The following is a 17,899-nucleotide window of genomic DNA, read 5'->3' as shown; positions in this document are numbered from 1 at the left end:
ATCAGCTAGACAGGATGAAGTGAGGAAAGAGTGGTAGGTGAGAAAGTTATAGGCCAGAAAGTAAAGGAAACATTTTAGGGAATTTTAACTGTGGCAAAAGGAGAGGGGGTAAACCATGGAGAAAAGAAAAGAGTGGATCGAGGGTTATTTATTTTTTTTAAGAAGTAGCTGCTTGAATATATGTAGTAAAAGAATAGTAGAAAAAAAGAGGTTGAAGATACAGGCACAAGAAGATGTAATTTATAGCAGGGGTGGCCCACCAGCTGTCTTTGTAAATAAAGCTTTACTAGAACACAGCCATGCCCATTTATTTACTTACTGTCTGTGGCTGCTTTCCTGCTAGACTGGCAGGTTGAGTAGCTACCACAAAGACTGTGCAGCCTGCCAACAGGGCGGAGGCTGGAGTGAGGCAAATTGAGCACCTAGGCCACAGAATTGAAGGAAATGCTCAGTCTGCATGCTGACTCTGCACTTGCCCCATGCTGAATGCGAGCACCCTATCATTTTGCATCCTAGCCATTCTAAGCCCCAGCCATATCCACAAAGCCTAAAATATTTGCTATCTGGCCCTTTACAGAAAATAATTGCTGAACCCTATTTATACTCTAAGAGTATTAGGGTAATATTTTTGAGCTCTTTAGTGCAGTATACCATTATCCATGGTTTAAACTTATCCATAGTTGAATGGCAGGTGGGAGAGCATGGGAACCAGGGAGAGGCAGAAAGGCTGGCAGGATGCCAAGTCACACCTACATATCATGCAAAGGGAGGTGGTGTAGGGCACAGGTACAGCAGGTGTGAAGAGTTGGAGCCTTTGCATCTGCTGGTTGCTCTTCTCCTGAAACAAGGCAGAATTATTTGCTGGTGGGGAGGATCTGCACCAGAGGTATAAGAAGTCTCTAAACTAGTCTGGTTGGTTTTCCTTAGATGGAAAAAATGACTGGGAAAGGGCTCAGTAGTCCCCATCTTATAGTAAATCCCTGCCATGCGTATGCCCACCTGAGCAGATGTGTCACTTGTACATTTATCAATGTTCTTTTCACTCTTATTATCCCCTCTATTTTTGTTATTTCATGTAGTTGTCAGCCTTACCATCCACGTTTCCAGACTTTTCCAACCTTTTAAAAGTAATATTTGATCATTTCTACAGACAAGATTATATCTATGTGTGTGTGTGTGTGTGTGTGTGTGTGTGTGTGTGCGCGCGCGCGCATGCATCTCCTCAGGGTACATAACAGGAGGTCTGGCACTATCCCCCTTGGTTTCTAATTTTGCTAGTAGTAGACACAGCCTATTATCAATAGTGAGAATTATACCTCACTGCACTGTCTAAATTGATCACTCAAAGGAGAAGTACCTAATTATTTTTTATTACCATGTATCACTTAGCTTTTTGCTAAAGAATGGCAAGCATCCTCTGAAAATCCCGAAATACTAAAATTTTGATTTTTTTTTTTTTTTTTTTTTTTTTGAGATGGAGTCTCGCTCTGTTGTCCGGACTGGAGTGCAGTGGCCAGATCTCAGCTCGCTGCAAGCTCCGCCTCCCGGCTTTACGCCATTCTCCTGCCTCAGCCTCCCGAGTAGCTGGGACTACAGGCGCCCGCCACCTCGCCCGGCTAGTTTTTGTATTTTTAGTAGAGACGGGGTTTCACCGTGTTAGCCAGGATGGTCTCGATCTCCTGACCTCGTGATCCGCCCGTCTCGGCCTCCCAAAGTGCTGGGATTACAGGCTTGAGCCACCGCGCCCGGCCTAAAATTTTGATTTTTTACTTCAAAACAAATTGCATGCTTTGATAGAACCAGAAGTGCAGGCTTTTCAAGTAACATTTCTCCTTTTAATGTAGACTTGGTCATTAGCGCAGTGATGTTCGAAATGTTGCCATGGATCAAGGAGGAAAACTTTTTAAAGTATCTTTCTACCTAATTTAATGTTAGCTTTTTCTTTCAAAGAACAACCAACCTTAGAATTATTTTCCCTTGATCATTTTAGTTTCATTCATAGGGCTTCTAAAAACAATGGAGAGGTTAGATTCCAACTTACTGCTGCTAGGAGACCTAATTTGTAGTCTAAAAAGAATAATACATCTGATTACATTATTAGTGCCTTTCAGCATGAATCCAAAATATTGCCAATAAAACTCCTGGCCCTAAGGATCCAAAGTATGTGTATACAAACAGATTTATGACAGAAATTCAGAAAGGAAATCTATGTATGTCTCCAAATAAAGCCATCGATTTCTGCACTATGCCCCTTTCCCCAAATTCTCCTTATTAAAGGATTTAACAAATTGTTTCCTGGGCCTCCCATGAGATATTTAGTGGCTGAGTCCACTCTGCATGTGGCCAGTAGAATGGCTTGAGTATAGATCACGAGAGTGACAGCCCCAACCTAGCTGGCTGGAAATAGAATGTGGGGATGAGGAACACAACGAAAACAGAGCAGACTCCTTCCCAAGCAGTTCCCAAACTGCTCCTCTGCCTGTCAGGTTATCATTTCATATGCTAACTCTTGCTGGGAACCTCAAAGTGTATTCAGTTGACTAAATTTCAGCCTTAGCTTTATGCATCTCTCTATTATAACACCTAATAGTCAGTCTAGAAATGATTTGCTTTTCTGATTATCCACTTCTTCACCCCAACCCATACTCTGAACACCTCAGGAGAAAGAATTGTATCTTTTATAAGCTTTGCGCTTCCCATTGCCTAGCTTGTTGTGGCTCGTAGTGTGCAATCAATAAATGCCTGTTGAATGAATGTATAGACTTGAGACATGGAGAAAAACTAGAGACCTAGATGTCTAAGATGTGTATTTATAAATACTAGTTTTCTTTATTGAAATGGAAACTTGGGCCATTCTGATTAACACAAATGTCACCTTTTTATTTTGATCGATGAGTCAATTCTTCAGAAAACATTCCTTTGAACATGTCTGTCCTTACTTAGGTCTGAAACATAAATGAGAGTGTTCACTGGTCCAGTCAGTCTCTGAAAGTGAATGTCTGTTTTTTGATTCCAGAATTCATCCCGCAGGCATTTGGAATGCCCTTATCCCAAGTCATTGCGAATGACAGGGCCTATAAACTCAAGCAGGACTTGCAGAGGGATGAGCAGAAAGATGCATCTGACTTTGTGGCTTCCCTCCTCCCATTTGGAAATAAAAGACAAAACAAAGAACTCTCAAGCAGTAACTCATCTCTCAGCTCAACCTCAGAAACACCGAATGAGTCAACGTCCCCAAACACCCCGGAACCGGCTCCTCGGGCTAGGAGGAGGGTGAGGTGGCCAGTATTTGCTCTGACACCAGTGCTAGGAAAACTGAAGATGTACAGTTATTGACTTTTTGTTCATGTGAAAACTGGATATGTAGTTGGTGTTCAGGTGTCTGTCAACAAACTCCATTAATGAAGAATGTGCACTGGGCATGTGGCACCTTGCATAGCCTCAGACCTTGTCCTGACTCCTCTTGAAGCTATTGGTGTCCCTCCTTTGTCACATCTGTGCTGCATGCTCTCCTAAACATTCGACAATATCACCATTGATTCTGGTCTCTTGTAATCTGTCAGTCTTGCCATAACTTGCCCACTAGACTGTGAGGCTTGAGGGCAAGGCCCGGTGTTTTAGCTATTAATACTTTCTTCATCACCAGTCTGAGAACATGTCTGGCCAAATGAATTGGTGGTGGGTCTTCCTAAACAATGAGCTTTTTCCTTATCAATGGAGCATTTCTTTTTCTCAAACAGAACCATAGAATCCTCTATATATCCTCTTTCAAATACTCTAACAATATGGTACCAGTTGTTAAGTACTATGTTCTAGGTACTGTGCTATTATTTGAATTGTTCAGGCAAACTGGTTGGTGATTGGCTGAGTCTGTTGATAAGCATCTCTAAAGCTTCCAGGTCACTGGAAGATCTTCTCTCCCTTTTTAAAAACAAATCTGCATTTCATTTTTATCTTTTATTTTTTGACTCAGGGTCTTGCTCTGTTGCCCAGACTGGAGTGCAGTGGCATGATCACTGCTCACTGCAGCTTCAATCTCCTGGGCTCAAGCGATCCTCCTGCCTCAACCTCCCCAGTAGCTGGGACTACAGATGCACACCACCACGCCTAGCTATTATTATTATTTAGTAGAGATGTGGTCTCACTGTGTTGCCCAGACTGGTCTTGAACTTTCTAACTCAAGTGATCCAAAGTGCTTGGTTTACAGGCATGAGCCACCACACCTGACCTTCTCTCCCTTTTTTCACTGTCACGTGGAGACCCAAAATTTTTGCCACCTCCAGCTGTTGAAGACTGCCCTAGTTAAAACTCCAGACACTTCCCACTTAAAACCCACATTTTTCAATCAGCCCCTAACATTCAGGGCTTGTCCAAGGCAGAGAGAGACCTGATCCATTGCTGTTTTTGCAGTATTGACTACGTTTAAAAATGAAATTACAAAATTATGGAATGCTTGAATTTGCATGATGGAATTGTTCTGTCATTGTGTCTCAGACTGTATATTGTCATACAACAATAACACTAAAACTCTAAATTTTAGCTTTCTGGGAATGTAGGGCTCAGGCAATTGTTCTCCCAAATGCCCTCTCCTCTGTCCAGGCCTGGCTAGCCAACTGCTTTCTCAGTGCTTCATCAAGTATGGGTGTGGCAAATGCGACTGGTGCGCTGCTCCCTTTCCCTGACCCTTTACCATTCCTAGCATGCCAGCTCACCTTCCATCTGCCAACACCTTATTTCTTTGCTGAGGGCTTTCTCTGATGCCAGAGGCACCCAGCCCATCCAAATGGCAGGCTGAAGTACTTAGGAGATAATATTATCTCTCTGCCCCCACCAGAGGCTGCCCTTAAGCAGTGATTCCTGAGGCTTGGTGTATAAATACCCCAGCTCTCTCACTTGATAGGGATAGCTCTAAGGTGCATGATCTACAGCTGTCTCCTAGAGCTCCCCAGAAAGATTGAACTCCAGTTGCCCACAATGATAATAGACTTGATAATGCTCCCTTCGTCAGCTGCCTTTCCTTCCTTGTCTCATTTCCCCCTCCCCTGTAGGTGTTTCCCAGGACCACCTCTCTAATAAAGCACTTTGTGCTGTTTCTCAGGAAAACTAAGCTCAGGCTGTTTTATGGAATCATTATATTTTAAAAATCTACTTCCTAGAACCATAGTTGAGATTTTTATTTACAAAACTTCTCTGACTACCTCATTCATTGAGTATGTAATTTTTTTCTTGTTTCAAGAAATGAAGTGGTTGGGCCAAAATACTTTAATTATATGTTTCCCATTGCTTGTTCTTCCATTTGGAAAATTTTGTCTATTGTTGAAATTGTAACTGCCATTAGCTTGAGGAAACCTTGTAGAGGTTTTCTAACTCTTTCAAAAGGCATATTTTTTCTTTCAATATACAAACAGAACAATTGAAGAAATCAAGCAGTATTATTTCAAGTGTGATAAAGAGTCATGAGCAAAAGTATGTATTGGTTAGCATCTGGGGGCAGCTAGTTTTTTTGGCTATCTGTACTTTATGTTCACAGCTCTGTGTCACTTGCAGGGTGCCATGTCAGTGGATTCTATCACGGATCTTGATGACAATCAGTCTCGACTACTAGAAGCTTTACAACTTTCCTTGCCTGTTGAGGCTCAAAGTAAAAAAGAAAAAGCCAGAGATAAGAAACTCAGTCTGAATCCTATTTACAGACAGGTCCCTAGGCTGGTGGACAGCTGCTGTCAGCATCTAGAAAAACATGGTAAGTAGACTTGTCTGTCTAAAGTACTAAGGACTTTCATTTATTCAAGCACCATTCATTGAAGTACCCAATGTCAATTCTGTGTTCATTTGATCAAGCTCTGAACTGAAATTTCCTGTGTGAAAGTGTACAGATGTGAGTGTTTGCTTAAGAGATTGTGGGGCTAAACAAGATTGGAGGAGGGGGTGAATCAACTTGATGATATTCAGACTGCTTTGCTCCCAGTAGTCCTCAGAAGTGACCGTGGAGGCCAAGCAATTTAGGTAAGGATCAGGTCTGTTGGGCTGGGTTTGTCACTAGAACCTCTTTCAAACAGACCAGAGCCACTTTTATTGTTTATACATAAAAGTAACCTAGGAGGTTACTCCCAAGGGTTCCTTTAAAAAGTAAGAGTTCAGCTTAAGTGATGATTCCCCAGTTTTTTTTTTTTAATAGAAAATACATCATTTTTAAATATACATGTGCATGTGTCTTTATAGCAGCATGATTTATAATCCTTTGGGTATATACCCAGTAGTGGGATGGCTGGGTCATATGGTACATCTAGTTCTAGATCCTTGAGGAATTGCCATACTGTTTTCCATAATGGTTGAACTAGTTTACAATCCCACCAACAGTGTAAAAGTGTTCCTATTTCTCCACATCCTCTCCAACACCTGTTGTTTCCTGACTTTTTAATGATTAAAAAAAAGAATGATATAATGAACTTTGGGGACCCGGGGAAAGGGTGGGACGGGAGTGAGGAATAATAGACTATAAATTGCATTCAGTATGTAATGTTTGGGTGATGGGTGCACCAAAATCTAACATATCACCATTAAAGAATTTACTCATGTCACCAAATACCACCTGTTCTTCAAAAAACTTGTGGAAATAAAAATTTTTTAAAAAGTAAAAAAAAAAAAAAAAAGAAAAAGAAAAAGAAAATACATCATTTTTGACAACAGGTTTATATATTGCTACTTGCATTTTTGTGGAAGCTGTCCACTTAAAATTTCTCCAAGTCACCCTTTGCAACTCAATTCTAGTTACTAAGTTGACTTAAGAATGATATACAGTTCTGGCCGGGCGTGGTGGCTCACGCCTGTAATTCCAGCACTTTGGGAGGCCAAGGTGGGTGGATCACGAGGTCAGGAGATCAAGACCATCATGACTAACACAGTGAAACCCCACCTGTACTAAAAATACAATAAATTAGCCAGGCGTGGTGGCAGGCGCCTGTAGTCCCAGCTACTTGGGAGGCTGAGGCAGGAGAATGGCGTGAAACCAGGAGGCGGAGCTTGCAGTGAGCCGAGATTGGGTCACTGCACTCCAGCCTGGGGGACAGGGCGAGACTCCGTCTCAAAAAAAAAAAAAAAAAAAAAAGAATGATATACAGTTCTTTAAAAATTTTTCTGAAATTTAGACTTCTGGCTTATTAAACTGCCATTTTCATAAACTAAATTTGTTTGCTGTAGTGTTAGCATGTGTTCTATGTACATGGGAAAAGTTTAATTACTTTTTTACTATAAAAATAATATGCTCATTGTAATAAAGTAAATGTGAAAGCAAAGAAAATTCTGAGGCTACCATATAGACATAACTACTATTAACATTCTCATCTGTTTCCTTCTAATAAAAATGGAACTTTATTTAAAATTTGTTAAGGATATATCTCAATTTCTTAATTCATTATAATGGAAATCACAGGATAACATATGGATGACCTAATAAATTTGTTTATACAAAATTTTAAGTGTAGGTTCTTTTTTTTCACCTTATCTTTCACATGCCTGTGTATTACCTATGTACCTTGAACATACATACGTCTCTTTCTCTACACACACACAAACACACACACACAGTCATGCACCACATAATGACATTTCTCTCAATGATGGACTGCATAGGCAATGGGGATTGCATAAGGTTATAATACTGTATTTTTACTGTACCTTTTCTATGTTTAGATACACAAATACCTAAGATTTTGTTACAGTTGCCTATAGTATTCAGCACGGTCACATGCTATACAGGTTAGTAGTGTAGGAGCACTAGGCTCTACCATATAGCCTAGGCGTATAGTAGGCTATACCATCTAGGATTGTGTATGTACACTCTATGATGTTTGCACAATAATGAAATTGCCTAATTTATTGCTTCTATCCCTTTGGGAGCTTGAAAACAGGATAATCACACTATTTAAAATAAAATACAGAATTATATTTCTTCATCTGCAAAATGAACATAAGTACCCACCTCAGAAGTTGTGCAATGATTCAATTAATTAATGTGCATGCAGTACTTAGAATAGTGCCTGGCATATATTATTATATAGAGAGAAGTAGACTCTGAATGAACCGAATGAATCTTCTATGTATGAAATAGAAAACTTTAATAGCAGGTCGCAGTAATTTTAATTTTGGCTGCATGTATTTTTTTATTTTCACATGGTTTCTGAATAATTGAAATTTCTACAGCAGCATGATATCACATAAGGACATTTTCTACACAGGTGGGACTATTCTCTTTCTACCAAGAGATAGAAAACACAACTAAAAGAAATTGAGATGTTTACTCTGTTTCTGGATGTAAAGAAATAATGTTACAAAGATTTAAGGCTGGGCACTGTGGCTCAAGCCTGTAATCTCAACACTTTGGGAGGCCAAGGCAAGAAGATCACTTGAGCCTGGGAGTTTGAGACCAGCCAGGGTAATATAGTAAGACCCCAATTCTGTTTCTAAAAAATGCAATTCTTTCTGATTTAATTATATATTGTACTAGTCATAAATCTTTCAGTGGCAAGAGAAAGGAACCCAGATAAAACTAGATTAAGCAAAGTGTCCTCCCCCAAATAACAACAACAATCTTTATATACTGGGAGACTGATCTAGATTTAGGCACAGCTGGATCCAGGATTCAAATGATGTCATGAGTGTCCTCTGCTGGCTTTACTCTCCGACCAGCTCTCTTCATGTGGCTTCAAATGGCTATTAGCAGCTCCAATATCCCATCACTCTCATAATTGATTGTCCCAAATGAAGAGGAAATGAGCCACCAGTGAAAGAATATACACAATGCTCATCAATGGCAATGATTAATGACCAGCATAGAAAAAGGAGAACCATTCAGACATTTCATGCTCCCAAAGGAAGTACACGATACTTTTTGTGAAGTATTCTTGCCCTATAAAATCACACCGCAATCAGAGTAATCTCTGGCTCTAGCTATCTCTTTACAGAAAATAAAGGGGAGAGAAGAACATACAAATGACACCGTGGAGTGTCCAAATCCAAACAATATGAAGATCTACAGTAGGAAATAGCTGAGATTTCTTCACCAAACCAATTATAAGGAAAAGGGAAACAGAGGGAGGAAACACAGATTAAGAGATTAAAAGGCACATCGACTGTATCACAGTGTGTGACCCTTATGTGGATGTTGACTGGAAATTTAATGCTATTAAGGAACTATTGTTGACATTTCTAGTATATTATAGTGAAATTACTTGTGTTTTTAAGAGACTTAATTTTTTAGAACTGAGTTTCTCAACCTCAGCACTGACACGGTATTTTCACATCTAGGACATGATCCTAGTAAAAGCAATCAGAAATGTGAACAAAAACATGTGCACAGAGTTGTTCACAATAGGGTCATTTATAATAGCAAAATAAGCATGTATATTTTGGGGACCTGTGCACCATTCAGAGGGGAATATGGAGTAAATTATGGCCCATTCATACAATAGAATATTTTGCATCTTTTTTATATTTCCATAGATTTTGGGGGAACAGGTGGTATTTGGTTACACGAGTAAGTTCTTCAGTGGTGGTTTGTGAGATTTTGGTGCACCCACCACCCGAGCAGTATACACTATACCAAACTGGTAGTCTTTTATCCCTTTTAAGTGACATTTACAAGGAATTGTTACTAGCATGAGTGAAAATTCATGTGACATGATAGTGAGGGAAGGCAGTAACATTCTCTCTGTCAATAGATATATATATATATGCAGTGTGATCTCAACTATGTAAAAATACCTACATTCATGTAGAAAAGGCTGGATTTTAAAAAATGAAAGATTAGCTAGGCACGATGACTCACACCTGTAATCTCAGCAATTTGGGATATCGAGGCAGGTAGATCACTTGAGCCCAGGAATTGAGCTTGAGCCTGGGCGACAGGGCAAAACCCTGTCTCTCCAAAAAATACAAAAATTAATCAGGCATGGAGGCATGGAGGCATGGAGGCATGTGCTGGTAGTACCAGCTACTCTGGACGCCAAGGTGGGAGAATCACTAGAGTCCAGGAGGTCAAGGCTGCGGTGAGCCATAATCACGCCACTGTATTCCAGCCTGGACAACAAAGTGAGACCCTCTCTCAAAAAAAAAAAAAAAAAAAAAAAAAAAGGAAGGAAGGAAGGAAGGGAGGGAGGAAAGGAGGAGGAAAAGAAAAGTAAGAGTGATTACTTCTGCATCAGGTATTTCTAAAAGTATATTATTTTTACATTTTTCTGCATTTTCCAGATTTTAAGAAGCACACTTTAATTATGATCAAATGAGAAATACCTTTTAGAAATTGGTAAAGAGCTAGAATCCCTATAAAATGTGTGTTTAGGTAATAATTCTGAATAATGAAAAAAAGCTCATTTTCTGTGATAAGGAGAAGATTAGAAATATAAGATATCACATGAAAAATATTTGATCAGAAACATTTAACATAAAATTCTGGTGCGTAAAGGGCTGACCTTTAAGTATCTGGAAAATAGAAATAGTGTGAGATGAAAGAACTGTTACTGTATGCTGTCAAGTTACTATTGCTCTGCATGTTATGGCACTGTGCTGGCATTCTGCTCTCTATTTTGATTTCCTCCAGAGTCTCAAGTCATAAAACAAGACTGTTGATTTTGTTTGCTTATTTGCAGGCCTCCAGACAGTGGGGATATTCCGAGTTGGAAGCTCAAAAAAGAGAGTGAGACAAGTAAGTGAAAAGTAAAGATTACATTTTGTTTCACATGACTTTCAGTTGAATTACCTTTTGCGAAGTTCAAGTTTATACAAATTCCATTTGATCATCTTTTTTTTTTTTTTATCCTCCAAGTTATTATAATATAATTGAATTCCAGGAGGTAAAAGTCAACAACTCAGAAATGTTGTTACAGTTAGGATCAAACACTTGAAAGCAAAACATCTGGATGTATCTGTGCCATGTGCAGCCAAACAAAACTAATTTATAAACATCTTATTGAAAATTGCAAAAGCAGGAAATTCAGAGTGACCAATCAATAAATGATAAAAAAATTGCATGTAGCACCCACTTTTACTAAAATGTGATATGAAAAATGCCATTAACATTCCCTTCACATAAGATGCTATGTTTATAGCTTTGCTTTATCAATAATAAATAATTCTTATGAAGTTTCCATAGAACCATTGACCCCCAGTTTGCTTTTCACATAGGGACTGTGCTCCTTTGTTTCCTTCAGCCCTGTGCAACATTCCTGCAACTGAAGTTTGATATTAGACCTTCAACAATAGGTTCCTGTGATGAGGCAGGTATTTGTGTTCATGATGGCCTCATAAAAGGCAAACCATCCTTTGAGAAAAGAGTTCATTTGTTGATGAAGGAAAATTAAAGCATTATTTTCTTCCTGTTGTTTTCAATGGAAGGAAATAAGGAACTCAGCAACTCAAAAATGAATTCAAATGAAAATAAATTTTAGTTGGAAGAAGCTGAAGAAATGATATTTGTTCATATTATTGAAAGTAATTGAAATAAATACCTCATCTATGTTTTTTGTCAAGCCAAAAAAGGCTTTCAGTGGAAATATGTTTTCTGATTGGTTGGTTGGTTTTTATTCTTAATAGTCACACAAGAAACAACATTAAATGGATCAACATTTAATGTTTCACAACAGAACTTGCAGGAAGGAAGATAGTACGGTAATATTTCATAGGCCTCTCACCTGTGCAGGATTGCAGAATATTTTTACAAATATTATCTCATTGAATCTGCCAACCAGCTGTGACAGTAGCCTCTTTGACCCACTTCTGTCAAGGCTTAGAGAGATTAAGAAACATAAGTCAAGATTACACAATTTAACCAGTCACCATTAACTTCATAGGCCAAGCTCTTTGCATGTTCCATTCTTTCTGCCTGCATGTATGCTGGGAAAAGCAGCATGGTGTGTTTGAACGATCACAAGTTGGAGGAGTGCCAGTGGAAGCCTTCTTTGTTTTGGCTGCCTGACACACGCTGATGGCATGTTGTCTGGAATCAATGAGTAGTTCAGGACAGTGATGGGTATTCATTCTCATCAGGTGGACAGGTAGCGAGTGCCAGAAATTACTCATCAGTTCTATCTGGATCCATTAAAGGGGAAACCTTTGCATGGAGTTGTATTTAAGGATTACCCAATAAAAATATAATCAGTGTTTACTTAGAAGTAGATTTCAAGTATGAAATATGCCCTAACTCACTCATCATTTTACTTTATTATATAACCCCTTAGCACCCTGCACTTTTTCCTTAGATCACTAGCCACAATGTTAAGAGTGAATTATTTGTGGGATTACCTGCTTATCACCTTGTTTCTCTAGAGGGACTTTGCCTCTTTATTCACTAGTGTATTCTGTGGGCTTGTAACAGGGTCTGACACAGGAAATGTGTAGTAATCTTTGTTGAATTAATGGATGGATGAAAGATTGAAAACAAATGAACTCTTAGAGAAGTTTGTTGCATAGTGTAGGTTTATGAACTTACATAATTATTTCTACAGCAGAGAACAATGCATAAGAAAAGTTGAGATGCTACAGATAAAAGTAGGGTGTGGAGTTATTACTCTCTTGCTACTGTGTTTTCTTGCTGCTGTAAGTGATAATAGACCTAATATAATGATTAAGGCAGGAAATCCTTCTGGTAATTGTTAATAAGACTACTTTGACAAATCTAAGACAGCTTTTATTTAGTTATTGTCATCTTTTAAGTCTTAGTCATAAATCTCTTATCAGGGCTCTTAATTTCATTTTTGCAAGAAAAAAAATCTCTTTGCTTTCTTGTTGAATGACTCAGTAAAATATCAACATTCAAACATGGCAGAATTGGTGACACACAGAGATGCTGTGTAATAGATTAATTCCTCCCTCCCACATTTATAGTTGACCTAAATTGTCTTCCACCTCTTAGGTGTTCCTCCTAACCTGGTTGTCATTACCAAGCCATTCTGCATACATCATTTACAATAAATCCACAGATAGTTTTATTTAGTGCTTATATATATACACATATATGCACATATATACACATATATGCATATATACATATATACACACACATATATATTCATAACTGGACTGTGTAAACTTGGCAGATCAAGGTGAGGATGTTGTTTGCTTCTCCTTCTTGGGGTCTGTGCAGACTTAACTCCAGATACTACATGTCACAGCACTTCTCTTGCTGGGCACTGCACATTGAGGTATGGTGTTACGTGACTGCCACTCGAACCGTTGTTTTTCCAGTTACGTGAGGAATTTGACCGTGGGATTGATGTCTCTCTGGAGGAGGAGCACAGTGTTCATGATGTGGCAGCCTTGCTCAAAGAGTTCCTGAGGGACATGCCGGACCCCCTTCTCACCAGGGAGCTGTACACAGCTTTCATCAACACTCTCTGTGCGTAATACAGCCATATGTGGGAAAGTGGCCCTGGAATACTAAGATGTCCAACTCATTCATCATAACTTTATGCATATGTTTCCTGATAATTTTTTGTCCTTATTTATCAATCTCCAAAGAGTGAGCTATTTGGGGGAATTTCTCAGATTTACCCTGGGAATAATTAGCAAGAAGAAAGTTGCAATAAAACAAATGGAAATAACCAAGAAGAATTTGAGATGCTTTCAAATGACCCAAGAACAGTAGAAAGTGCTATGAGTTAGTGCTTAGAGTACCAACAAGAGTTCACATTGAGTCTGTGCCTAAAAATGAGTTTGTGTTTCTAATGCGAAGAAGGAGGGAACCATGGGAACCCAGAGTGAGAAAGGAGGAAAGCAACATTCCAGGGGAAGCAAGATGTCATAGCCCAGTGCCAGGGTTTTCAACATAGCTGCTTCTGGACTGTAGCTACAGATCCTATGAATAAAAAAAAGGAGGAGGTAGAGGAGAGAGAGGCCAAACCTGGGTCAGCCTCCATACATTTCTTCCTCCAATGCTGCAATTCCAATAGGATCACAACAGAGAGAGAATACATTGTCTTTGCTGTATCATGGTTATTGCCAACAAAATATCTGTCTCTTGTGAATTGCTCAACAGAAAAGAGCCTTAAATCCATTATAAACTCAAATTTCAGAATGTTCACCAATTTACAGCCATTGTTAATAAATATTTACCAAAAATGGAAGACTGAAATCCTTAAACTAGGTGATGAGTAATGCCAGGGAAGGGGGGAGAAGAAAGTAAGGGAAATTGAGTTACCTTTTTTTTTAACCTGGATTACAGTTGTTATTCTAGATATTACACTTCTCCAGGTCTAATTTGGCTTTATGTATTTCATAGAATCTTGCTGGTAAATTGCTAAAGCAATGGGCAAATGAGTCAAGGCATGAAATGGGACTTACCTTGGTAATCCCTTTCTTAAGACAATTGAGAGGAGGCCTTTCCTCTGTGCCTGAATGGTATGGGCTCCCCTTTTATTTGAGTACCTCTTTTTGCCTTGCTTAGTATTGGAGCCAGAGGAACAGCTGGGCACCTTGCAGCTCCTCATATACCTTCTACCTCCCTGCAATTGTGACACCCTCCACCGCCTCCTACAGTTCCTCTCCATCGTTGCCAGGCACGCCGATGACAACATCAGCAAAGATGGGCAAGAGGTAAGACGCCTTTGCTGCCATAGACGCTGTGACTCTTCCTCTCCCCTATTTTAAAAGGGCATACCACCAAAATGGCCAAACATTTTGCCTGGAGGTAATGACATCTCCCCTTCTCCAACCTAGCTGTCTCTGTAGGAAGAGACTAATGCAGGGCCTTCTCTGGAGGGACAGTTCCTAAGAGTGCATGGGCCATGAGTCTCCTTATAAGTTTCGAGTATATTTCCAAATGAGGCTGTTATTTTCCATGATGAGGCTTTATTCAAGACTGGACTTCCGTTTGTAAAGAAGAAAAACAATGAACTACAGAAGTGCTTGCAACCATGTAAAAGTAGAATGATGGGGGTGGGAGGAGATTGTTATCCTTGTAATTGATTTACCTGCTACTATAACTTGGAGCCCAAATATGATGTCACCTCTTTATTCTTCCAGTTTGTCCCTGGAGCTCCCATCTGTACTAAGAGCAAGAAGTCTAGTATCTCCCTTTTGAGGGATCCCTTCCTTTCTTAAACCCTTCCCCCAAAACAGGGACTTGCTCAATGCAAGGGAGGGTCAGTCCTGCTTCCAAACCAGGTGTGGAGGAAACTAGGTCTCATCTGCTGACCATTGCCATTGTGTCTTGATGTCACATGGTATCAACTGCTCAAAGCACGTTGTACATAGTCCCACAGACTCTTTAGAAATGTTCTTGTTGGATCTGATCCCCACTCAGGCCCCAGTGTGCCCCCCTACCAAATCTAAGATCTTGGGTTCTGGTTCTCTTTGGTTACACTCATATATTTCAAGATTTTTTCTTTTTGTTTCACCCTTGGAGAAATGAGATGCTGGCTTCAATTTTAAGTTGCTTACTAATAGCCAACCTATTTAATCTTCACCTTAACAAGAGACACCCCCTTCCCTCTTTGATACCATGCAGTTATACCTCTCCCTGACCTCAGATGCCTCAGGAGATTTTAGACTCTTTAATAAGCTAACATGCACTGTAAATTAACAAGGGGCCAGAGGCATTCCAAACTTACTTAACCACAGGAACTTTTTTGTAAATCCTTGTTAAACAAAGCTCAGCTGCACTGTGGCTTCAGTTCTGTGTTTGTCAAATTTCTTTCCCAAAGAACGTGGTTATAACAAGAACACTTGGACACAGGAAGGGGAACATCACACACCGGGGCCTGTCGTGGGGTGGGGGGAAGGGGGAGGGATAGCATTAGGAGATATACCTAAGGTAAATGACGTGTTGATGGGTGCAGTACACCAACATGGCACATGTATACATATGTAACAAGCCTGCACGTTGTGCACATGTACCCTAGAACTTAAAGTATAATAAAAAAAAACTAAATAAATAAATAACATGGTTATATATAATTTTTTCACTCTAATCCAGAAAGGCAATTCTGCATTTCTTCTTGTCCCCCTCCCTTATGGGTGTGAGAATGGAACTCTCCTGACTTAGCTATTTATCTCTATAGCAGTTATAATTAGTGAAGCCCCAGATGGCTTCAGGTTTCATAATATGGCACTGACACCTTATTTCAGCATACACAGCTCTTTGATGGGCATACTATAATTCTCATAATTGTTAAGTAGTTTTATTACTCATTTGGATGCCAGCCTTTATCAACTACAGTTATAACAGAAGCTGTAAGCATTATCTGCCTAATTGCTTGGGGAAAGCAGAGCTCTGTGTTTAAAGGTACTTCAGTTACTTCTCTGACATTTCTTAAGTACTATGTGAGAAGGAGAAAATTGGGTCTCAGGTAATTAAGAAGGCATTGAAGAAAGCAAAATGTCCAATTGAACTCATTATTGCCCTTTTAGAATCATTTTCAGACATTGTTTCCATTCAAATGCTGAACAAGTCTCCCTTGCCTATGCCAAAAAGAAGAAAATATTCTTGGATAGGTGTAAATGAAACAGTATGCTGGAATATTAGCTACAATTTATGTCTCTCCTTCCATGAGCTGGCTTTGTGCTAGGGGATACACACACACACATACATACAAATCCTCTTAACAGGCAAGAAAGAGATCACTGTCTCCATGTTACAGAAGTGAAAACTTAGGGCCGGGGGGCTAAGTAACTTACGTAGCAACCCACAGAGAGCTTCCACTTAAGGTTGTACGAATGGCATATTAGTGCATTTCACAACTCTAGGGGAGGTGCCGTGGACCCCATAGTCACTGTAGATTTGCAGAGTTATTAGGACCATATCCCAGTGGATGATAGAAAAAGATCTTGAAGAAGGGCAATGTCATTATACTGGTTAATGGGTCTGGTTGGTCCCCTTACTAGCAAAGTCCAAGCTGTGTATAGAACCTGAGCCACTCTAAGAGAGAAAAAAAAAAGTCTTACTAGCAAAGTCCAAGCTGTGTATGGAACCTGAGCCAGTCTAACAGAATAGGAATTATAAGAAAAAAAACCTGTGCTGGGGTCTAGGTCAGGGTTTCTCAGCCTCTGCACAATTGATATTTGGAGCTAGGAATTCTTTGTCATGGGGCTGTCCTGTGCATTGTAGGATGTTTAGCAGCATCCCTGGCCTCTACCCACTAGATGCCAGTAGTAGTACATATCCTCTCCCACCAAGTTGTGACAACCAAAAATATCCCCAAACATTTCCAAGTGTTCCCTGAGGGGAAGGGTTCAAAATCACCCCTGGTTGAGAGTGGTTGATAGCTCTTTAATTCACTGACCATGTGTTGTTGGAAAATCTATTAACCTTTCTATACCTGGGTCTCCTCATCTGAACTTGAGGAATGAAAATTCTTCAACCAGACTTGAAGAGTGGTTGAGAGACCTAGTTTACTGTAAGGAATATGAAATTATCCTGGTGACGGTGAAGTTGTAGAAGGAAGCCAGGGTTTATAAGGGTTTCTAGACACTCGACCTAAACATTGCATCAAAATGAAAGACTAATAGCCAAAGATTAAAGCAGCAGGAGAAACATAAGGAAAGCATTGCTTCCGTGAAATCGTTAGCAGTGACAGGAGAGCAGGCAGCTCTCACAGCCATTGTGAACTATAGTAAAGGCTACGGAGCAGTGAAGTACTGAGGGAGACAGTGGGAAATTGGGCCATGTTCATAAGTGCTGAATGCCTCTGTGCAGGGCAGCCGGTTGATTCTTTTAAGCTGTGAATCCTTGGAAGGATTCAACTAATGGGTGATATAATCCACGTTGTAGATTGGCTAGAGACAAGGGGAGAGTGAGTTAGGAGGCTTTTGTATCAATAGTAATATGGACAACAGTAATTCCTATTATAAACGTTTCCATGTAAGAACGGCCTTGATGGGGGGGGCCAGGTGCGGTGGCTCACACCTG

The 17,899-nt window shown here is 39.8% G+C and overlaps 1 protein-coding gene across 1 annotated transcript in view; it reads left to right on the top strand.

The window, feature by feature from the left end:
- ARHGAP6 (Rho GTPase activating protein 6) overlaps nt 1-17,899 on the top strand; it is a 304,050-nt gene that overhangs the window by 248,697 nt on the left and 37,454 nt on the right. The window contains exons 4-8 of the mRNA XM_030933948.1: nt 3,017-3,273; nt 5,548-5,743; nt 10,647-10,702; nt 13,240-13,390; nt 14,438-14,586. Coding sequence (XP_030789808.1) covers nt 3,017-3,273; nt 5,548-5,743; nt 10,647-10,702; nt 13,240-13,390; nt 14,438-14,586 — 809 coding nt within the window. The remainder of the gene's footprint in view (nt 1-3,016; nt 3,274-5,547; nt 5,744-10,646; nt 10,703-13,239; nt 13,391-14,437; nt 14,587-17,899) is intronic.

Source organism: Rhinopithecus roxellana, chromosome 7 (assembly GCF_007565055.1).
Source record: "Rhinopithecus roxellana isolate Shanxi Qingling chromosome 7, ASM756505v1, whole genome shotgun sequence".
Classification (NCBI taxonomy): domain Eukaryota; kingdom Metazoa; phylum Chordata; class Mammalia; order Primates; family Cercopithecidae; genus Rhinopithecus; species Rhinopithecus roxellana.
The sequence above is the reverse complement of the archived record's forward strand: the minus strand, read 5'-3'. Positions and strand labels throughout refer to the sequence as shown.